Here is a 24,034-nt window from a genome sequence, read left to right as displayed (position 1 = left end):
CAAGGCAATTGCAGATGTGTTTGAGTATCACTGAGGCACCTGTAAAGATAAAAACAAAAAGTTTTTTCTGCAGTGCACTACACAGACGTGAAGCTACTCTGATCCAGTTTCAATATTTGCCTCCGCTTTTTTTTTTTTCTTTTGTCTCTCTTAAGACCCAAATTAATAATTGAGTTACCCCTCAACATATGTAGTCATATGACCCCAGTTATGTGGGGTTAACTACTGTTTTAATATAACTCAGAATGTGATGTTCATGCATGCAGACGCCAGGTCTTAAGAGGTTACCTGCTCACCTGCAGCTCTGCTCCTTGATCTAATCCAGACTGATGGCTGGCTTAGAAAATGTTCAATCATGGATCAGGAGAAGTGTTTTTACGCTAAGAAAATGTGAACTGTAAATGCATCTTAACTGTAATTTCATTATTATTTTTTGCTTCCAGTAGTAGAGTTGCCCTCCCTTGGTTCAGCAACTGCTTGGCACAACATGAATCAGCGGGACGTTTATGCCCCCCCCCGGGGGGGGGGGGGGGGGGGGTCCTCGTGGTCCTCTATGAATCGCACAGAAACAGAACTTGATTTCACCGTTTTGCGCCACAGCTCTATGAAAGGAGCTCAAAGGCAGACAAAGCTGGGTCACGTACTTATCTGTACATTTTTTTTTAAATGTAAATTGAACAAAAAATCTTTCCTTCAATGTGACTTTAAAGACTGAAATAGCTTCAGTCATGAGAGTACTGTGTAGTGCTCAATTCATTAACAGCTGAGTTAACTTTTATTAGTTAATGTTTTGTTTAGATTTTTAATTACAATATATTTTGACTAAGTAAACAAATTAAAAACTGACATTTACAGTCATCAATGAACAGATTTATTTGAAATTCTTTGAGTATTAACTGTTAACTACTGATATGATGTGATTAATCAAAATTTTACAATTTAAGTAAATGTCATCAAGAATTTCAATATAATTTTCACATTCAAAAATCTTCCCCTTTTAAAGCATTTTTTTAATCAAGGAAAGTTTGGGCTTCCTTGGGGGCAGATAAATGTTACAAATAATTAAAAGCTTACGGACAATCGGCCTCTGATTGTGTCAAATCAGCCAAATACAAATGTGTCGCCGCAATGCCATTAAACAAAAACATCTTGGCAATTATTTGTTGCAAATCAGGGGATTCATCTTTAATTTTCATATACTAAATTATAAAACAAACTTGCTCCGAGAACAGGAAAATGGAAATTAAAAAAACGAATGGATTTAGACTAACAAAAAGCCAGATCTTTCTTGATTGTTTTTTGGTGTTTGGTAACTGAATAAATAATGCCACAGTTTATAAGAAAACACAGGAAGAACAAACATTGAAATCATGTGTGTCATGTTTTATTTGACTTTTAATGGATATTCAGGAAAAAAAAAAACCTTAAGTGCAAAACACACCAACAAACCACACAATGCAAAATCATATTAAGGATCCGGTTTCCGTAAAAAAAAAAAATATATATATATATATATATATACCGTATTTTCCGGACTATAAGTCGCGGTTTTTTTCATAGATTGAATGTCCCTGCGACTTATACTCCAGTGCGACTTATATACGAATTTTCAATGAGATGAGATATGGACCATAAGTCTAGGGTGCCCTCTTGTGGTGATCCATGCAATTACTTTATTTACTTTAGTTATTTAGACGTGACACAGAGGATGAAGAATTTAAGGGATTTAGTGATATGGAGTGAGATTGCCTGCAATTAATTACAGTAAAGATACAAAGTTGATGAGTTCTTGAGGCTATAGTTAAATAAAACTGTTATGTTATATAAATGCTACACCTTTTCGTTTTTTTCATGATGCTAATGTGTGAATATGTGTTGACACATATTCAGCCTGTTTTCTATTCACTTATGAATGTTATAACTTACCTTCCAGGATGATGTAATATCGTTTTTTTCAACCAGTTTGTAAAATAAATTACTTTGAAAAAAATGCGACTTATACTCCAGTGCGACTTATGTATGGTTTTTTCTTCTTCATTATGCATTTTTTGGCCCCTGCGACTTATACTCCGGTGCGACTTATAGTCCGAAAAATACGGTATATATTATTATTATTGTTTTTTTTTTTTAAAAACAAAAGAAATGTCCAGAAGTTAAAATTTAATGTTAAAAAATGAAACAAAAGAAGAAACCGCAAAAGCAAGGTACTCTGGAACACCACCTGATTGTGTAAAAAAGTTTGTCCATCATTTTAACTGAAAGTTATTTGGGATGAAGTGATATTGTTTGTGTTTTATAATTTTTTTTTGGTCTTGGTCTTTGGTTTCTAAATTTGGAAAATGTTTTTTTTTTTTTTTTTGTGAAGCACTTTGAGCTACTTTTGCTCGAAAATCAAACAGTTTGACTTGATTTACCTTGTTTGGTTTCTCATTGTGTTTATTTTTATTTTTTTACTTTTCATTTTCATTTCTATAAATTACTTTTGTTTTCTGAAATGTTGCTAATTTTTGGAATTGTGCTTTTATTATTTGAAAGTTGTCTTTATTTCTAAAATGTTATGTTTTTTCTTTTAATTTGCTTTGCTTTTTCAGTTGTTGTGATATTTAATATGTTGATACAGTATATTTAATTTGTCAATTTGATTTTTACTTCAGGGGCCACAAGAGACATTTGCTTTGGAATGGAGGTCAGTACCAGTATCAGTTTCATTCATATCATTTTTCTTCTATATTTTACTCCTTTCTCCTGCAAACTGAGCACAAGATTCGTTCCTTCTTGACTTGTAACTTGATAATTTCCTGTGAAAGTCACTTAAACTCACATCCTTCGTCGTTGATCAACTCTGGAGCACAGAGCTCATTGTCTATGACGCGGATGGTGCAATATTCATCAGCTATAAATAAAGAATGATCGTTAAACATTGCTCAGCCATGTTTTGGATGGAAATGATTGTTCATTATTGTTGTTGGTGATAATCAGTGTCATGTTCATTAGAGATGGAATGACAGTCGCAGGATCTCTAACCTTTTTATAATGAGCGTCATCACACGTCTCATGGAAAAAAAAAAAGGTTCCATAAAGATAAGTGCCTAAAATATGCATAAAGATTTGCGACATTACTGTCATGACGGAGAGTCGAGCTGAAGTTATGCTTCCAGAGAGAGATGGAGCTGTTATGAAATGCTTTTCACGACTAAATCTGGTCTGGTTGTTACAATTGTCCTTTTTTTTCCGAGGCTTTTTAACTTCTGACCCATTCAGCTGAATGTATATATTTGGCTTTGACAACATGAATTTATATGAATCTGTTGAGCATCTGTTGAGTTATAGCATGCTCTGTTTCTTTTTAATGAGTGTGGGCTGGGAATTCAGAAATAGCAACAGCTCTGTGTGTGGCCACCCTTCCCTCTTTGAGCGTTGTGCTTCAGTTGTGGTAATCACAAGCCTCATTTGCACGTCATGTATGTAGAATTGTCTCAGTTATGTAATTGTTTTAATTCTATTTTTATAATTCCATTTGCAGAAAACATAAGATTCATTTTATTTTAGAAGAAATGATGCGTGATTTGTGTGTTTTGTTTTCTATTCCAACAGAATCTGACTGAACAGTTGCTTGCTCCTGTTATGTATGAATGGCTCAAGGAATTTATGAATGGACATGAATCCAAAACTGTGGGAGAAGGTTCAGCAGGCGGGAGCCGGACAGCACAGAAACTAAATGGCAGCTACAGAAATAGATCGGTTGTGAAGAGGATTTCCTTGGAACCTGCAATGACCTCCTTATGCTGACAGAAATGTTCCCTTTCAGTCAATTCACTCGGGACAACACATGTACTATGGGATATCAGACCAATCACTGCTTATTGACGACATCTGACACTAACACAGCGGCGACCATTTGGCAAAAAAATGGCATCTTACTTGACTTATTTTGGTGGAGCTGGATAGAAACCCTTTTCTATGGGTGACATCACACTTGCTTTGTCCAGTTCTCACATACAGTCAATAGCTGCATCCGATTTCCTTACAACTGCAGTGGAACATATTCTATGAAGTTACAATAATGCAGCGGTTCAAATCCAAGGCTAATAGAAGGCTACTGTGTCCTTGGACAAGACACTTTACCCTACAGCTACATTAACTGTAAATATTTATCTTTAAGCACTCCATCGACTAAAAGCTGTTTCTTAATTAAAAAAAAAAAAAAAACAGAAATTTGGATCCTGTTGCCTGAGAGTATTTCCCTTTTTGCCCTGCTAAAAAGTAAGGTCTCTGGACTTAAGGGAGCTGATTTATTTTTTTATGTTTTTATCCCAGCTTCTTCACACTTCACATGGAAATAGCTCAAGTGAGACATAAACCACAAAAAAATCTTAAAAAACAAAAATGAGAGTAAATGCTCCACTTAATCTAGACACAATCTAATGAAAGTTGCAAAAAAAAAGTTTCTTACTTGAATGCTTCCTCTGGGGTGAGCTTGTAAAATTGACGGTCTTACAGTTAGAATGAAAACTCTTGTAACTTAAAAAAACTTTATCAAATCAACACATACATTTATGGATATAAATAGCCTTTTCTGAACTGAAAAAATCCACGTCTGGAATCCTAACATTTGTGACCCAATTGAATATTTTAAAGGCACAGAAGGGACTAAATGGGCCTCAAACGATAAAAAAGTTGGACTGTTGCTTCTAAGCACAAGCAAAATGTACTTTATTATTGTGATAGGAGGATTTGCAGAAAGGTTTTGGACAGATCAACAAAGCAGAGCTCACCTCTATGAGCGGGTGCCAGTGTGCGATTGGTTTTCGGGGGTAAGAAAGCATCTCGTTCCAGTGGTCCCGCCCCAAACTTTCAGCTTCACTGCCAACCCTGCACACCCCGATGACCTCATTATGTCCAACCCTGCGGCACCAGAAAGAACGCCACCCATCAGAATTAATTTTTACAGCATTGTAGGAGTAAAATGTTCCACGTGGGAAATCTGCCGGCATACCGATCGTAATCCATGACGGCTATAAGCAAGCTGATCTGGTCGATGTTTTCAGGAGGGACGTCAAACACGATGGCTTCGTTGTAGATCGGGTTGAGCGTATTGCGCTTCGTTGACGTCTTTCTCTTCTTTAGCCTCCGTCCCTCACACATCAAGGACACTTTCACGTATGGATCTGTGAAGAGATTAATTTTAGTTTATCTGTATATCAGGCCAGTGCTAAAAAAAAAACACCAATATTGTTCTGATTATTTTCAGATACTTCTTTTTTTCTGAATGAATTCTTGGAAATGGAAAGCTTATGATTTACAGTTACAGTACGTTTAATAGTCAGTAAATGGTCTGAATGTGTTTATATATATATATATATATATATATATATATATTTTACTTGTTCCTATGAGATCCCTTGCTTTGTGTTAATGAGGTCAAGTATATTGTTATTTTATAGCAAAAAAAGTTGTTTCTTATAAAGAAAACAAAGCAAATCTAAATTTGGTGTTATTGTACACATTTGGCAAATATCGGCTATCGGTCACAGTTGCAGAGGAAACCGGTTATCGGTATCTACCAGAAAAAATGATATTGGCCCATCCTTAGCATTTTTGATCAGGATTATGTTGTTTTTAGCCAAAATCACAAAGATTTGTGTCATTTTCTAGGACATAATTTCTACAGAGAGTTAGTTGTTCATTAGGGATTTGCCCCTGATTTGTTGGCGGAACAATTAGTCCGGAGCACCCCCATTCCCCTAGTCTTTGCTGAGAGCTCTCTGTTTACTCTCTCTCCTGCTAGCTTAGCTCCCCACACCTATATTGGAGCTAGCGGATGTCCGCACGGATGAGGAAAACGAAGACGCACATGGATCTAGTCGTTTACAAGTGGATGCATCAGAATGGATCGGAGCATTATAGTTTCTATGTCACAAATGAAACTTGTTTTTCAAATGGCTACTCAGAAGAGCAATTTTAAGCTTAATTTTGTTTATATGTGTCCTCCATCATCATAAAATTGCCACAAGAACATGATTTTCATCGGAGTGGAATTTTGTCTTTATTGAATTTAGATGCAAGGAATTTGTCAGGTAATGAAATAAAACTAAAAACAAACAAAATGAATAATTAAATGAGTAATTAAAACATTGCGAGTGTTGTGCAGAACACACCTGAGGCTCCGGTGATGTCCATGGCTTTGAGGTTCCTGGCTTTGATCATGGTGATGGTGAGTCTGCCGGCCGTGGGGAGATAACACAATGAGAACATCAGCTCCCCAAGATCCACATTGTCCTGTGGAGAAATGCACCAGAGTTCTATCTTAGCATTCTGAGAAGACTTTCATGTGAATGCAACCATAATCACTTTAGGGATCAATTACTCTAGTGACAGATGGTCCCCTTTCTGAGAAACAAAATCAATACTGTGCCGTGGAAGAGAGGTAAAATGAAATAAAGACTGTCTGTTGTGTGGCCTCTTGGACTTGAAATTAGTATAAATGGGAGTAATGTCATGAAGTTAGTGCGTGCTTAAATTTGTAGAACTACTATCATGTCTTTTCCGTTGTGGGTACTCACAGCTAATTCACGCACATGCCAAGCCCTTTCCCAATTAACACCTCTAAAAAGAAAAGTGTGAAGGGGAGGAGGTGAGCATTGACAAGCTGCTTAATGCACAAACTACAAAGTCTATTTTTATATTTCTTCCACACACTGGGTTTGCAGGAGCTTCCTTTAAGGTACACACAGGGCTTTATGTGTGAAAGTCTGGGTTGCAGAAGATGAACAGAAAAAAAATCCATAATAAATATGTATATGGGATGTATGACACATTTTACAGTAGCTTTGGAACTGAATGCAAAACAGATGAAATGTGTGAATACATTCATACTTTCTTTAAACATTAAAATTTGTAAGATTGGAATTATTTCTCACTGTCATGCTTTGGACTAATAATAATAAACGGAATTAACATAATTCCAGAAGATTTTAAAGTGGAGAAAAGCAGTCTTGTGCTGATATGAAACAGTAGTTTAGTGCTTTTGCAATAAATGTAAATCCCCTGATTCTGTAGTGTAGAAGAGCAACTTTGCATCATTTTGAAATACTTCTGTGATGTGTTGCATAATGGTCCAAGTCTATATGAAAAGCTGCTTTTATTTGCATCACAATTAACTGATTCTTATTGATCGCATAAAGAGTTCAGATATGTCAAAGAACGTTTGTGATTTAGGTGTCGCTGTTGACACCTCCAGCGTTAAAGGGTTAAACAAAAACCCAACTGTACCGCAAAAGTATTTTTTTACAGATCTGAAGTCAAAAATCTCTGTAGTCCAAACTATGCCATTGTCATAAATGTACTATATTATCTGGGCTGACAAACCCCTGTAATTTAAGATGTTGAAAATAAAACTTTAAGTGGCTTGGCCTTGCTGGATTGTATTGAAAGTTGACTCCGCCCACCTTTACAGCCATTTCAAAATGGTCTAAGTACAGTGAGTTAAGTTTAAAATGTTTTCTACCGGTGTAACAAATACAAAATGAACCAAATTAAAAAAAAAAATCGAAAAATGTCTTTTGACCAGTCTCGTCATGATGGTGTTATGTCATCGGCTTTGGGATGCTCTGCATCGCAGACTGATTCCAACAGTTTCCGTCACTCACTCACTTCTCATCTGCTCGGCTTTAATAGAGCAAATGACCCTTTCAGATCAGGATAGTTCAGGATACTCATTTTAAAGACTCAGATGAATTTCTGTCAATTTTTTTTAACATTTTGTTGTAACATTTTTTCATAGTAGAGGAGCTAAATAAAATAATTAACGATTAAAATGTCATTTTTGAGTATTTCTTAATTCAAATCGCGCTGGATTAGAAAATCAGACGCTCAGACTAATGAGGCAGCTGCTGAAATGGGCCTCATAGAGTCTCTTCCTGTGCGCACTTTGGAATGCTCACGCTTAGGTGTCAAAGACATGATGACAGTTCAACACTCGTGCTGTAGTGAACTGTGATTCTGGCTCAAAACTGAACAGATGGATTGATCCAATATTGCTTGTCTTAATTTTTGCCCGAGCTAATGACAACTTAAGGCTAGCAAACAGAGCTCCCAGCGATGGGAAGGGGGGCGAGTTGCTCTGTGCCAACAGTCCCGCCCACAACCCAGAATTGTATTTGTAGTTAGCTACTGCCGCTTTGTATGAAAGGTCTTTAACGAAGCGCTAAAACTTTTTTGGTTTTTGCCAAATTAATGAATTAAATGATAACTAAATAATTAAAGGATCACTGGGAACGATTTTATGATGGACTTTAAGTTGGTAGGAAAATTCAGAGAAATATCCTTACTCCATTTGGTTGGGTTTACCATCACACTGCCCTCCTAAAAACTATCAAACCACCCAGAAACATAATGGTTACAAAAACTGATTGCACATAGGAAACTCAACAGGGAAAGAAAGCATGCCACAAGAAAAAACAGTGAATGGTCTCATTCAATTTGTGACGATCATATCATCTTTTTCTTGCCCCAAAAGAAATACACTGACATCTTCAAAGGTCTTCAAGTTTTTTTGGTCAACAGAAAAAATCAGTTCCAATGTTCTTTTTTAACTTTTCTAAAATAATTACAAGAGTACTAGAAACTTTGTCTATGTCATATCAAAAGTTCCATCTAAAATGTCGAATTTTTCCATATAACAGCTTTAACTGCTAAGTAAGGCATGGAAAGTTCCTCTTTTTGCACCTCTTCTTCATTCTTACAACCCTAAAGCTGTTAAAGAAAGAACATTTTTACTTAAACTTAACAAGATGTTAGGATTTTTTTTAAGTTCAGACTGTCAGAAGCGGTTATCTGAACCTTAAAGGTCAGATGTGGTTATACTAAAAGAAATCATCAATGTACGTAAGTGCTTCATTATTTCTCATCATTCTGATTAGGAATAATTGCTCTCAGGTAGTATGCGCCGCTCACTATCAGTTGCAGATATGAAACCTGCCGCTGTGAATCTTCGACTCATTATCCCTGAAATCAGATAGATTAAAATGACTTAATTCATCACGAATGACAGCCTCTACATGCCCCCCAGCTCCCGTCATTATCCAGGACGTGTGACATTCTCATCCTCTGAATCAGTGCTGCTGCAATAATGATCCACGCCTGCTGATGTCTGAGAGAGTAATATACATGTCAGCACAAGCCGGCATGCAGAGAGATGGTGGCTAAACAAGCCCTTCAGGCCTCCAATGATGATGTGATATCCATTTCTATTACACACTCGCACACTTAGATTGCAGAGTTTAGTTTTCAGGCTATAGAGTGTCAGTCACCACTCTTATAAGCACTCAAATCAAGCCTGTGGTCAGGATTATGGTCACTTGTGCTCTTCCAATGAAATTAGATCAGATCTCTAAAGCAGCCCAATAACACAGAGAGAGTGTGGACAGTCCATCTTCTCCAGTTATAATACCTACATCTGCCCTCCCCCAGGAGCCGTCGGGCCTCTCTGTACATTCAAGGTTCTGTCTTACAGCGTCTTTCATAAACAGAGATTCGGACTAATGTAATCACACGCCTCATTCTAGTTTTTCTCCTCCTGCGAGGTCTGTGTTTCACTGCACATCCTCTGTCACTTATCATGTTTATGGACATTCACAAGCTGCAGTTAAACACCTCATATGCTCTTATAGTAGCCTCAGTGTTTATTCTAAAGATTTGGACCCAGCATCTATTCGAGACCAGCGTTTATTCTATCGAGGGCAGAATGGTGACTGCTAAGAGGTTCATGTGCACAACTAACTAGATGAACATTTCAGGATTTATTGAAATGATGAAAACATTGTATTATTTTCTGACTAGCACTGGCTGTGAAGGTTTCTCTTCTCTGTGAAGTGCCAGCAATATCTGTATCAAAAATCGTTGTCGCTTTAAGGCTTTAATGCAGATTTTCCTGGAGATATGCGCACTTTTCAGTCTTTGCTTAATAATCCATATTTAAACCAGTTCTTTTAATTTGTCACTCGCTTTCAGCAATGGTTTGCTTGTTGCTCCTTTTTCCGTTTTCCCATTACCACCCATTTGCTTGCATCATTGTTGAAGGTTTCTTGACCATCGCTATACAGAATCCCAACACAATTACCACAGATACCTGGTGTCTACACAGCCAGAGGGATTGGGCTGATCTTATAGGAGCTCGGCCGCTTTTAGAGACCAGCATCTAACAGTAATGAACATCAGTTAGACACAGCGTTTATGTGACACTCAATAAGAGACGGACCACAATTGGAAGATACAGTATACGGTAATACAAAAATTGGCGTATCCCCATTGTTTAGGGCAACACGTAAAGATCCATTCAGGTCGATTTCTCACTGTAGGAGCCCCAAAGTCTTACTTCACCCTTCAGAAAGACAAGACACTACTTTGTATTTATGACATTGTTCTTTTTATGACAAATATAAATGATCTATTGCATTTTTTTTAGAAAAAACAAAACATAGAATAACTATTTCTCAAAATATATATTTTTTTAACTTCCTTTCAAAATAAAAGACACTCTGTCACATAGGATCCTTTCAAAGTAGCAAACGAAACAGTGAGGCTGCCATAAGTGTGTGAATGTGTGTGTGAGGATGAATGGGACTGTTTTGGGCAGCATTTTAGGCCTTCAAGAAAGGTAGAAAAGCTCAATGCAAGTCCACAACATTTACCATTTTTACATGGAAATCTCATTTACACCGTTTTTTGCAAACATCAGATAGCAAACTTCAGAGACCATCAACAGCCTTTCTAGTATTGACAAGTTTTTAAGTTAACCACCTCCCAGGCAATAATGTCATACCCACCAAAATGACCGATGCAGCATAAAGGCGAGAAGACGAAAAGCAGGAGGACATGTCCGACTCCAGTGCTGCTGAGACCTTGGCTTTCTATCTCTATTGCAGCCAATCGCAATATCCTCCAGCCACAGTGGAACACAAGTAATGAGCTGTCACATTCAGGCACCTCATTAAAAGAAAACCCAGACTATATATTGAGTCAACACACACTCTCTTGTCAGTTTTTTTTTCTTTTAGTGCATATATTCGTCAAATTTAATCCACTCTTGTTGGTTCTTTGTTCTCTGTAGAGTTATGAATGATTCATCTGGTCACTGGTGTCGCTAAATGTTTAAAACATACTATTCTTGGATTACCACAGAAAACTGCTTATGAGTTTGTGTAACCGTTTGACCCATTGACAACATTAGGAGAACTTTAGTTGTGTTTTAAAATAAGATTATGTGCTATATGCATTAAAAACATATATATCTGCTGTCCTAATTCAGTTGTTAGGAAGATGTTCTCAGGAAATATTAATTTAAACAGTCAAACAGTGTAAATTAACATTTAAAAAAGGTCAAAATATTTGTAGTTTTCATTTTGTTTTCTGCTTTTTCTCTAGAAAAAGGTTCCAGCAGCTAAAATGAAATTCTGCTTGACTGTCGAATGACTTTTTTTAGGTGTAAATGAAGAGAATATTTTTTTCACAGTGATAAATCTATACATATATCAGTCAGAAAGTGGGTTTATCATTAAATGCAACTATATTTTTTTTAATAAAAAAACAAACTCAGAGCTGAGAAGCATTATTATGCTCTCCTGAACCCTTGAGATCCTCCTGCATTCGCTCTTCCCGCTGTCTATCTGGCTGGGTGAACATGGTGGAAATAAGTAAATCACTGCCTTGACTGAACTTTAGCTGCAGCAATAAACAAACTATGGCAGAATCAGTCTAAGCTGAACAATCTTTCATAACAGTTTTAGAAAAACACTGAAAATCAACCTTGAAAATGCAGTTTACAGTTAAAGGTGTCGAACTAACACATTCTATACATGTACTTTATGACTAAAATATTCCAAAAAGGTGCGATTTTACAGCTTAAAGTGCTTGAATGTTTCAAGGTACCTCCTCTTTTTTGTAGAAAGTGTTGAACATTTATTCTCAGTTTTTAGCTCATCTGCAGTCTCTCACAGGAGTCGGCACACGCCCACAAACAGGTACATCATTGTAATGTCCTCTCCCTCATACGCCGAGCTAAAAGCACTCGACAAACACAGAAAAGGGATCAGTAAAGATGACTTAAATGTAGCGGCTAAACATGGGAATGTAAGTGATGCAAGTGGCTTAAATGATTCATGGCAGAGGAAGTGCATTTGGAATGCCTGTTCCGGGGTGAACCCAATGCGTCCAGATGAATAACACTAAATGCAAACGTCAGTTGTCTGATCCACCGTTGGTTCATTTAACTGGAGATTCAAGTAAGAGTATTTTAATATTTTCTTTCATTCTAAAAGAAAGAAATTTTAAGAAATTCACATAAAAGTTTTCTTGAAAATTCATCACAAAATGAGAACAACTGTCTTTTGGGTTTTCACAAAGGGTTTGGAGCAGTGAGGAAAGTACTTCTAAGAAAATTCCAAGGGATTCCAAATCCACTTAGAAGCACTTGTTGGTGATGAAAACAAGAAAAAACGTAATACTGAATTGCGCAGTCAAATAACCAACTTTTAATTGTTTCTTTGTTTCAAAGATTTGCGATTTCTGGACATATTTTTTTCTGTTACTGAATTAAAATTGTGGTTTAAAAAATAATTTCAAATGTTTAGTCTATTTGTAAACATCAATTCATTTATTTTTCAAACCTGCTTAATCCCTTATATGTTCATGGGGTTGCTGGAGCCTATCCCACTTTACAACTCAGAAAAAGTGGGGTATACCCATGACAGTTTGCAGTCTAGCACAAGGGCAATTTGTAAACATACAAAGTACAAATAAAAATAAAGCTGTCGCTCATCACACAACCGTCTTCTACAAAAGAAAAGAAATACATGGTAAGACTGTACAAAATAATAAGATTTAGGCCTTTCTTCCAAGCTATAACCTAATCCTTTGGGTATTGGCTAAAAGTTGGGATGTGAAGAATTTAAATATGTATTAAAAAAAATGATAAAGTACTGAGAGTAACAGCAGTATCAGTTCAAAACCACCGTTACAAACAAGAATATGTTAGTAATAAAAGCTATAAAACCAAGTACAAAGTTAAAAAATCGGTTTCTGATAAAAATAGTCAGTTTCTCTTCCTGTTTTGCTCTGCTGTCTTTATCTCTTATGAACATTCTCAAGTTTAAGCTTTATGAAAATAATAATGGAGACTTCTATGACAAGACTTGATTCAATAACCAAGGAAGTACAAGACATTAAAACTAGCATTCAATACACCCAAAAGAGCCAATAAAAAAACAAGTTACATGTGCAAAATGTCTTTAATCAGATCAAAGCTTGGATTAGAATTGAACTGTGCACTTGGGCCCTGATAAACTTTATCTGATTATAACAAACGTTTACATGCGCCACACAGTCTATCAGAATAAATCATTTGACATGCGCAGAACTGTCTAAAATACCAGAAAAGAAGAAATAGCGACACAATTTGCTCGCGTGGAGGACCTGGCTTGACCTTGGCCTCTCCAAAGCCTCCTCTAGAGCGCCATGACAATCTGCATAATCCATCTATCTCAATTGGAAAGAAATTTCATCCGAATGAGTCTGATCAGGCCAGAGTATCGAATGGTTATTCCGATTACTTGTGTCTGTGTAAACACAGCTGCAGTGTGAGAATAGTAAAGCTGTTGACCAATAAACCAGATTATTTAGAAGGGCAATCAGAGAGGAGTAACCGAGTCACCAGCTGAAAACAAGTCAAAAACATTCTAAAAGAAAAGCTACAGGTCTCTGGTGACATGGAGTTGGAAAGAGCACAACGTAAAGGAAAGATTAAAAAAACAGTCACAACAGGTCATGACCAACTATAGTTCAGTTTCAACGGTTTAAATAATAAACAATAGATGTGATACAAACAAAAAGACTTCCAATTCCAAGCTAACTTCTGTCAAGTTGGGTCAATTATAATTGGCTGAAGGTGAAACGTGTGTGTTGTGTGAGCTAAACATACAACCTTTTTATTCCCACAGGACTTCAAACATTACCTGATAAATTATTATGAAATGAATATGTAAAAAAAGACTTAGAAGGCATGAATTCACATCTATAGTTTTTAATGCCAAATGAATGATAAAGATCTAGATTGTATCCATTAGGGTAAAAGATAGTAGAATCTTTTATGTATTGATTCATGGACATTTAAGGAGATGTGTAGTGAATCATGTGAGAGGGAAAGACACACTTCTAGCTAAAAACTGAGATTTTACTATTTTCAGAAGTTTAAGGATGATCATGCTATGTCGTATTAACCTGAAATAAGAAAAACATCTTTGCATTTTTGAGTCTAACATTCCACGAATTATATTTAGGGAAAAACTCAGACTCCTCAGGTTTGCCCACCTGTCAGCTTTGCTGCTGCCGACTCCTCTTTACTCTGATCTCCATAGAAATCCTGACTGTGTTTCATTGTCTCAATGTCAGCAACACCACTATGCTTGTGTCTTTACTACTAAGTAGACATGTTCCTCAAAAATGATCAAACAGCATTTTGTTTTTGAAAGTGATGCGTTTTGCCACACATTGTACACTTCCCATGTTGGCTTTGACAGTATGTGCTCACTTCATCCTTATCTATAGATGTCTGCAAGCAGATGTTGTGAATCTCCCACAGACTCCATTCACCACATGCCCTCAGGGAATCTCCTTCCACACTTTCCCATTGAGTTCAAATTGGAGCATAAAATCTGGTTTTATGGTACCATTTATCATTGCTGCAAAATGATGATTACCTTTGCAGAATTAACCCACTGCACACTACGAATACATACTGGCCCCATTCATCAAGGTCCTAATTAGAGTCCTACCACACTGCAGTCAATAGTATTGACTTCTCCTGCAGGAGGTGAAGGTTACTGTCTTTTAGTTCTGCATTGTATTTGGAAGAAACAGATAAAATACAGAAAAGAACCCAAGAACAAAGCAGACACTGACAGGCAATCTGAATGTCCACTAGGGGAGACACACCCCACTGAGGTGGGGGACCCCTTTCAGAGACGAGGGACCCTTGGCAAAAGCTTCACCTTGGGAGATCCACGACAAGGGCCCGGCACGCGTCCAAAGTCCCATCTGCTGTACCCGGCTCAGACAAGCCGAGGGTTGGGAGAATAGACTATGCATAGACTGCTGGAGGGGGGAACGACCGGCCGATTTATGTACCGTCACACAGTACGCGAATCGTGCATGAACCATGTGGTATTATAGAACTGTTTGTATGCAGTTCATTAGTGTTCTGTGCATGACTTACGTACTTGTCATGTGATACTGTGCCGTATACGCAATATAAAAGTTATAAATCGGTGCTACATGCATGAAAAGTCTGTTAGCCATATGTGGACATAGTAGACATAGTGTAGACATTTAACACTTCCTTGATCCAACAGGTATAAAATCACTAGAAAAAAGCAGATTTCAATCTTTTTATGAGGTAGGAGTTCCTGCAAAAATGTCATGCCATAAGTATCAACACAGCTGATGCTCAATTTTCAAAAAGAAAGTCAAAAAAATGGGCAAAGAGAGCAAAATTCCCTCTGCTTCTATGGAAACCTGGAGTCATACAATCAGGACAAACGTAAGGCTTCCTCACTGAGACACATGCAGCTTCCAGAGGCCGATTTTAATTAATGTTTCGCTAATTAACTGTGTGTGTTTTATAGTTAGCTGGTTTAGCTTCCACATGAGTTCAAACAGAGATGTCAGCGCGAGCTGGAGGTTGCTGTTAATTATGAGGTGAATTCTATTTCAGAGACCAATAGGCTTTGCTCCCGTGGTTGACGGTACAGTCCACAACTGAAATCTACGTCTCATTTATTTTCCTAAAATCTAGAGCATATAGATTGAGGCGTCTCTATGTTAGAAGCCATAATTAAAATGCATGCTCCCACACTAGAGAGTGGACCAGCTAAGGTCTCCCTGTGATCCCGAGGGAGGTAACCTAGTTCTGTTGGGAGAAGTGAAGAGCGCTGGAGCAGAATCTTAACGTTCCTGCTTTTCTTTAGGCCCTTTCTTTCAGATCAAGCGCTCTAAATGAAGTTAACTCTGAACCCCCAACCAGGAAGATTATGGGGCTCTGGGAGCACATCAGGGGCTCCTGAAGCTCCTGTTGATTGTTGACTCACGTAGAAATGCATTGAAACAGTATTAATATGAATGGAATATGGAGTTACAGATCAAACTGCTGTGGAATCCGTCAGAGATTAAAGATGAGTCTAAATGATCTCCAGGGCGACTCCTGGAACATGAAAAGCTCACACCTCCTCAAACAGCTTTTAAACTTACTTCTAAAACACAAATTCCACACAGATGCAGCTGCCAGTTTTACAGCGTTCTCACAGTTAGGCTTCTCTTTGTTGAAACTTTTTTTTTTAATTGAAGCATTTGTTCCTGCAGAACATAATGATATGTTAACTTTGTGTCTGTGCACTGAAGAAGTTCGACTGTTGAGATCACCTGTCAGCCCTCTTATACTTTTTGAGAGCAAATTATAACATTTAGCAGGTGGCTGGAGAGTCTACTTGACAGAAAATGCTTCCAAGCCGTCAGATTATTGTTTGGAGAATAATTAGGCATCTCTGTCCCACTGGGAACATGTGTGGTTTCACAGCAACCTGTCTCAGACATCTTCTGTTAAAGTCCCACTCCGATCATCTTTTGATCTATTCTATAAGCGTTCCCTGTGCTCTTTTTATTACAATCGTGCTGTTTTTTGGCTAAATAATTTAAAAAAACTGTTGTTTTCTAGGATTTAGTTTCTGCGGAGAGTGTAGGTGAGCAGGAATCTTATGGGTTGTCGTTATAGGTTCTACGTTTCACAACAAGGTTTTTCTGATGTTTTTTGTCTGCTCCTGGTTCACATTGATTTGAACCAAAAAAAAATGCGCAGAAATCCAATTTTGAGTTAATTTGCTTTATGGGTGTAAAATTAGCACATTAATCACATTTAGTTAAAGGGCCTTTACCATTCAAAACCGACTTTTTGAATTTCTGAATCCACTGTGTTGTGATGATGAAAACATTGTTTATTAAATTCCCCTATAACAATATTTTTTATTTAAAAAATGTTCCCAGTAGTGTTTTCATTATGATTATGAAGTTTTTAACCAAAATCCCACAACCTAAATGTCTTAAAAAGCCATTTTTCATCTTGATCTGAAGCCTCTGTTTCCAAAATCTCCTCTAAGGGGGCGTGGCTTTTGGAGCTGACCTGAGGAGCTGACCTTTTGGATTGCTCAGAAAAGTGTTCCTACTTTAAAGTATAGCACTCTGGACCTGGTGTTGTTTTTTTTGTTTTTTTTTAATTGTTCAAATTTTTAAAAAGCCCCTTAGGTGGTGTAAAAGTACAGACTGGAAGTCTGTTATGATAAGAAAACTTGGTAAAGCCACTTTTTGTGTTGTATTTTGATATTTTACTGTCCCACAATGTCACAAATGTGAATACAAATAGTTTAAAATGAGGCTTTTCACAGCTATTTTTAAGTTTGATTAAAAATAGATTAATTAATTAAAAGTCATGATTAATTAATCACAGAAAAAAATTAATCACATGACAACACTAACTTTCTTAAAATCCTTCATCATCAGAAAAAATCCACAAGAACATGTTAAAAACACGATGAATCAACCAGTTTGATTCTGGTTTTTGAGTTGGAAAAACTGTAAAAATGGAATTTAACCTGGTGCAAAAGCTTTAGTAAATCTGTGTTTTGTTTTGAGATTAAACCTGCACACAGATTTATCCAACTTGTTGCCCAGGTGTGGTTTAGCTGTGCTGTTCACATGGTAACCTCACTGTGGCCTTTGAGAGTCTCAGCTCTGCTGCCGTCTTTCACTTTAGAGGCAGAATGGAAAAAGCAGAGGATGTTATTTCTTTTTCACACCAACAATCACTGTTGCCTGGCAACGGATTATGGTGTGCGTGTATAATTTCTTAGTGTAAAACGGCAACCTGGAATGTGAGTCTGCTAGTTTTATCTGAAACGACCATGACTTTGAGAATTTCTTTTTTTAAATTCCAGTTCCAGTGAGGCTGATGTCCACAAATCATTAACCACAAACTCGAGAAGAGGTCATTTGCAAAAATGCAGAGAATTATTAACTATAGAAAACACAGCTTACAGGAAAATGGAAGATGGCTCCACTTTCTATATGTAAAGAACATTTTCAAACAAGTGATAACTTTGTACTACAAGGAGAAAGCAGCCCACCGCAGAAATCCTCCATCATTCAGAAACCACTACTTGCCACAACAGTGTGACCTGAAAGATGATTTCCAAAAATGTCAGGATAACCACTCAGTGTTCAAACCTCACTGAGCTCGCAGCCAAAGAAAAAGCCTAAAACCTCAAATTGCGCAAATGATGCCAAAACCACCCGGGTTTCCTTTCACCTCCACTAAAGTGTCTCTGGTCTCTAATGGAAGAAGACGGAACATTACAACTGTGCAAAAATGTGAAACTTTAATTTTAGTCCTAAAAAATGTCTTCTTTATTGCATTTTTATCTGATATTCCTTTGGCCTGATATGATCTATACCTGCTCTATACCTACATTAATCTCAAATGTATCTTCTTTACTTTTCAGTTTTAAATTAAATATTTAATTTTTGTACTTAAAAGTTACAAACAAAAAAAGACAGTCTACTTTAAAATATTTTTTAAAATGCACAGAAAAGATTAACATATACATGTTACTTAGACTATTGTCACATATCCCTAAATTCCACAACATAGCGACCTAAATGTAAGTTTTTCAGCAGCGACATTTGTAATCAGGGAGCACTTTTACAGGCTGTTTACAAAAAGATTTAAGAAAAAGTTCAAATTTGACATTGGTCAATGGCCGGCCAGGCACATTTCGAGTGACAGCTGGGTGGTGCCGTCTACGTTAATGACAATGGCAACAATTTAAAAAAAAATTTGGAAATTTCCAAATAAAGAGTCTATTTGTACATAAATGTAAAAAAACATATGGACAGTGCTGAACTTTTTTCTTGGCCACACATGAATTTCTATCACTTCTTCTGCTGTTCACACATAAACACGTGCAGATAATATTAGCCGATATCAAATTGACCGGTGTCTCCCCATTGCATTGTTGCAGTTCTATATGTGACCATAGCACTGTGTGTTAGGAGCATGTGCGCAAAATGATCCATTTACCTGACTGTTTTGTTTAGTGAAATCTTCTGTTTTATTGTTTGTCTTAAATCCTAAGTGTTCAACATTATTTGATGAAAAACAAAATAAAGTCATTTCTGGGTAAGATTGAGTTTTGCACATTATTTTAAAAAAAAAATAAAACTGTTAGAGAGGATCTAACTTTCAATCTTATACATTAAACTAAGTGAATAATGTTCTATCTTGCTGCATTTCTATCAAACCAACCCCACTCTTGTGTATGTGAAGATCTAGGTCACTGCCCCCAAGTGTTTCCCTCTGCTTTCATTAAACATTAACTGTGTCTAAGTATATTTCTATGTCTCCACCTCTCAAAATCTCAGATGATTTCCACTTGATACGAGTTGGCTAATACTTTTTCTCTTTCTGCATCTAGAAGAAAATAATGTCAGATATTGCTAATTTTCTGAGCATATTTTTCCACATTTTAATGGTATAATGTGATAATAGATGTCTGCTTTTCATTCTGATGTCAGGGATGTTGAACATTAATTATCATATTACAGGTGAAGTGAAGGGTTGACTGAAAATGAAATATTGACAATAGCTCACAGATGCTAATAATCCATTAAAAAAGCCAATGCTAAAATGCTAAAACCTCAAGAAATTTGAAAATGGGGAAAAAACAACATAATGAGTCCTATTCATCTGCAAAGTCTCAAATATATTGAAACGTATTCTTTTTGCAGACGACACAACAGTTTTTGTTCAGATTATTTTTGTAAAATAACATTTAATTGAAGATATCAAAATTGAAATGGTTAAACTTAAATATTGCTTTAAAAATAATCAACTTTAATTGAATTTGGAAAAGACCAAGTTCATGGTTTTTGCTCATAAAAACAGGAAGAAGTAAAAACTGGAGTAAACACTTTAAATAGTATCTGAGTTTACATTCATTGGGGTTTTTAATAAAAACTTGTTTTTGAATTTTCATATATGAGAACTAATACTAAAAGTAAAGTGGCCAAAACTATTTATATTTTAGCTATGTTTTGAATAATGTTAAGTATTATCTATCTTTTTATGCGCTGAGAATGTTATATTTTATAATTTTTATTTAATTATTTTACATACTGTGTTGAAGTGTGGGGAAATACATTTAAAATCAATTTAGTGCTGTTACATTTAGTGCAGAGAATAATTATTAAAATAATTCATATTGTTGGATAAACATTAAGTAAAGATTGACTATTTTGTGTAAAATTAACTTTGTTCGACATGCTTAGAAAGTTAAAAAATAGAGCTAGATAGCTTTAAAATGTTATTTTATTTTTACCACAGAAGATAAAATTCCCAGGAGAAAATATGATTTTAAGTTTGAAGTTGCTCACACTGCTTTAAAGGAAACATTTTTTTTCGTTTGTTGAGGTAAAGGTTGAAATTCCCAACAGAAAGTTCTGAAAAGTTGTTCAAATAAACTTTTATTTTAGGGTGTATTCAGACTGGAGATGTATATTGGTCCACACCAAGTTCACTTCATTTCACCCAGATTGAGTCCTGAACCTTGTTTTTGGTCTGTATTGAAACAGATTTTTGTTTCAAACCAAAGCTTGTAAACAAAATCATGTGACTAAAGATCTCTTCAGTCATTGGTCAGGAATTATGAGGGTGGGGCAAAGCAAAGTGGTAAGCTTTGTATTCCTTACCAGGATAATTCACTACTTCAAACTTTATATTTAATTGATCAATTTTGAGCGTCTGTATCAATGTCAGGTAAGACATAATTTACTTTTTAGTAAAGCGCAGTTGCTATGGGAACATCAGCTACAAATCGCTGATCAGTGTTTATGACAGATTGTCGGGAATACAGTGTGAGAAGGAATGTTTAGGTAAAAAGTGGTTTTAATGAGCATACATTTGGTAAAATTTTAATGAGTTTCTGTTGTATCGCAGCTCCATGTGTGTCCACAGCTCTCTGTAAAGCTATGGTGGCTGTTTTGGTCCAAGCACAGAGCCTTTCAGACTGGGAAATCTCAGATCCCAGCCCAACCTGAAAGATGGGTCAGAGTGCACTTCCTGTTCCAGTCAAAGGTCCGTTTGGGTGTATTTAGACAAAAAAATGTTCCAAATTGTCGGGAGAAACAAACTCTGGTTCACTTTAAGCAAACCAAATGTGTCCAGTCTGAATACACCCTGAGAACATATTGTAAAGAAAAAACTTGTTTGGTAGTAGGCAGTAAAGGTCATTTAGGATCGTCCCTTTTTTTCTAGTGAGATTTATCATAAGAGCGGAAAAAAATTAGATTTATCTTTTCTCACTGCCCTTTTCCTGTCATGAAGACGTGTGGACTTACGTTGGGTATTTAATGTGTTCAAGGAACAAACAGAACAGAAAGACTAGAAATTTAAGTCAAGACATTAAGTTGCTTAAGAACATCTAGAAAATCAAACGTCAACATAAAAAAAAGGCTAATTTAAAGGCAAAACACAAAGGGTTAATGCTAAATTGGCTGCAAAAAAGGAAAAAAAAAGCAGCAAAATAATAATATTACGATTCAGTCGAAAAAGCTAGATGCTACATTGATAAAGTTTGACTTCTTAGAATAAACAGATGTTGTGAGACGTGGTGAGCACTGAATGAAAAATGATGCAAGTACGGTGAAAGACTTACAGAAAGACATAAAAATCAAACTGCAATGAGTTTAAAATAAGCTAAAAGCATAAACATTTTATAAATGTTATGAAAATAATGTTTTGTTCGTTTTGTATGTTTGTATCTTGCTTTATGTTAGTTGAAGTGTCAACATCCACTGACAAAAGACGAAAAGTTCTCAGTAAAAGACAATTTCAGGTTTCTGTTGACCAGTAGGATTCCACTGTGTCAAATTAAGACAAAGATCTGAAATGAATAGACAGAAATTCTCACCGATGTGACGTATTGTATGTCTCGGGACAGTTTCGTCTCCCGTGGAAAGTCGGGCAGATCTAAGAAGTTGTCCACCACCACTTGGCCAATCAGGTCATGGCGCGAGAACCTGTCAAAGTCATAAACGCTGAAGTGCAGCTTACGGCCGGACAGCTCGGCGTATGCAACAGGAAAGAGAAACACCTCATCAAACACCGGGTTGAGCGTCTTTCGGTGCACCTTGGTCTGGTGCTTGGTTTTGCGGTCAGGCAGCAGGTAAATCTTAACATAAGGATCAGATGTCCCTGAGAAGTCCTTGGCAGGAAGGTCCTGAGCCCTATGGATCTTCACGATCAGTTGCTCCAAGTCAAAGTCAAATTTCAGTATGAAGTGAAGACGCCCACAGCTGTCGGTCCTGCGACCGTCCTCTGCATCCACCGAGCGCTGCTTGTAGAGTTCTGGCTTGATGCGTCCCAATCCGGACAGCGAGTCCTGGCGCTGAAACTGGGCAGGGTTGAAGTCGGGATTGGACAAGTTCATCTGACGGCGGATGGAGTTGTGCCTGGAAGTTTGATGAGACATGCTGGGTTAGAACCCTTGTGGAGTAGCATATTGTTACATTTTAAAGGGGTGCTGCAGGTTTTTGCATTGTCCAGGCTCATAGTGAGAACAGTTCCATCGTAACTCTACCGACATGTCTACTCTATGATTTTTTTTTTCTGTGCGGGTTGTCAATGTTTCTTTGGAAAAAAATAAATAAAGGTAGCAAATTTGAGTCTCCTGAACAAATGCAGGAGAAATCAGCGAGTGAGACGCCAGTGACCCGTGCCTCCCAGGCGCCTCACACTGACTAGAGCTGCAGCTGACGCATGCCCTGTATTGTTTTGGTCTTTCTATTACAATAAAAGACACTTTATTTTTAATTACTTCATTTTTCTATTTCTCACCATATGTCTATTGGTGCCAGTTTGTGGCTCAATTAGCCTTTTTATCTCCTAAAAATGCACTTTAGAAATACACTAGGTGAGGCAGGCAGTACGCCCGCCTCAAGGCAGAGGGCGCTGGTGAGCCCACAGAATGTGACACCGCAGCTAAAAAATAATAGAATTAGTCGTTTCAAGTCAAATGCAGCTGTCCAGATATTCCTTAATATTTTTTGCACCATTTTCTAAATGCAGGATTACAAGTCTAAACTCAGAATTTTTGGAGACACGTCACTGACAGTGATCTTCATTGAGACAGAGAGATTTTTAAAACTGAAGAAAGAAAAGGAAGACTTCTACAAACAAGTTTTCCATGTGTTTCTTCAGAAGGAGCAGCACACAGACTCCATTTATAGGTAAAATTAAGTCAATATTAACTATTTTGTGATTTTTTTTTGTTTGCTACACTTTGTAAATGGAAGAAAAATGTTTAAATTAAACAACGCACTTTAACTGTTGCAAATGAAATGGTGAATACGTCGGAAACCTCACCACACGTCACTGGATCCTACCATTGCTATCTGTTTGGTAAAGTATTTGTTAGGCTACTGTAAGTTGCATGCACTTATGACGTACAGGCGATGATGTCATACGCCGCCCTTACGCTGCAATCTAGTCTCAGTAAAGTGGCTCCTTACTGTAAAGAACTGCAAGCATGGGGTATGCAAATGATACCTAAGAGCCTGTAGGACGCCAACACAATCTTACATTATGAGTGTCTAACTGGAGTGTGAATGTATTCCAGGAACAGCGCTAACAAAAAATTTGAGACAGTCAAAAATATGAAAAATCCATACAACGTTCCCGTGTCTCACCTACAATGAAAAAAGTGAAACATTGGATCAATTAACAAAAGTTCTGTAATTTGTTATATTTCAGTTTTCATGAAATTAAAATTTTGAGTTGATGGTGCAATATACAAAACATATGGGTAAATACGTTTTGTATATTGCACCATCATGCCCATTTTTTGCCCATTTATCACCTGCAGACAGCCCCTATTCACCC

At 36.8% G+C, this 24,034-nt stretch overlaps 1 protein-coding gene and 2 long non-coding RNA genes across 5 annotated transcripts in view; 2 read left to right on the top strand and 1 right to left on the bottom strand.

Annotated features, from left to right (window-relative positions):
* LOC112152683 (synaptotagmin-9) overlaps positions 1–24,034 on the bottom strand; it is a 48,740-nt gene that overhangs the window by 5,398 nt on the left and 19,308 nt on the right. The window contains exons 4-8 of one of the 2 annotated variants that reach the window (XM_024282419.2): positions 22,065–22,605; positions 6,159–6,279; positions 4,997–5,168; positions 4,776–4,905; positions 4,454–4,476 (exon numbers count right to left, since the gene is read on the bottom strand). In XM_024282419.2, coding sequence (XP_024138187.1) covers positions 4,454–4,476; positions 4,776–4,905; positions 4,997–5,168; positions 6,159–6,279; positions 22,065–22,605 — 987 coding nt within the window. The remainder of the gene's footprint in view (positions 1–4,453; positions 4,477–4,775; positions 4,906–4,996; positions 5,169–6,158; positions 6,280–22,064; positions 22,606–24,034) is intronic. The other variant, XM_024282418.2, reaches the window with a different exon arrangement.
* Positions 2,206–4,444, top strand: LOC112152685. Its single transcript, XR_002920374.2, has 2 exons — positions 2,206–2,686; positions 3,595–4,444. It is a non-coding gene; the product is annotated as an uncharacterized LOC112152685 (long non-coding RNA).
* Positions 20,829–24,034, top strand: part of LOC112152684 — a 9,818-nt gene continuing 6,612 nt past the window's right edge. For both annotated transcript variants that reach the window (XR_002920370.2, XR_002920371.2), the window contains exons 1-2: positions 20,829–20,911; positions 21,092–21,229. This is a non-coding gene — a long non-coding RNA (uncharacterized LOC112152684). The remainder of the gene's footprint in view (positions 20,912–21,091; positions 21,230–24,034) is intronic.

This window comes from Oryzias melastigma, linkage group LG6, assembly GCF_002922805.2.
Source record: "Oryzias melastigma strain HK-1 linkage group LG6, ASM292280v2, whole genome shotgun sequence".
In the NCBI taxonomy this organism is placed as follows: Eukaryota; Metazoa; Chordata; class Actinopteri; order Beloniformes; family Adrianichthyidae; genus Oryzias; species Oryzias melastigma.
Note: the sequence above shows the minus strand (reverse complement) of the source record. Positions and strands in the feature narration are given on the sequence as shown.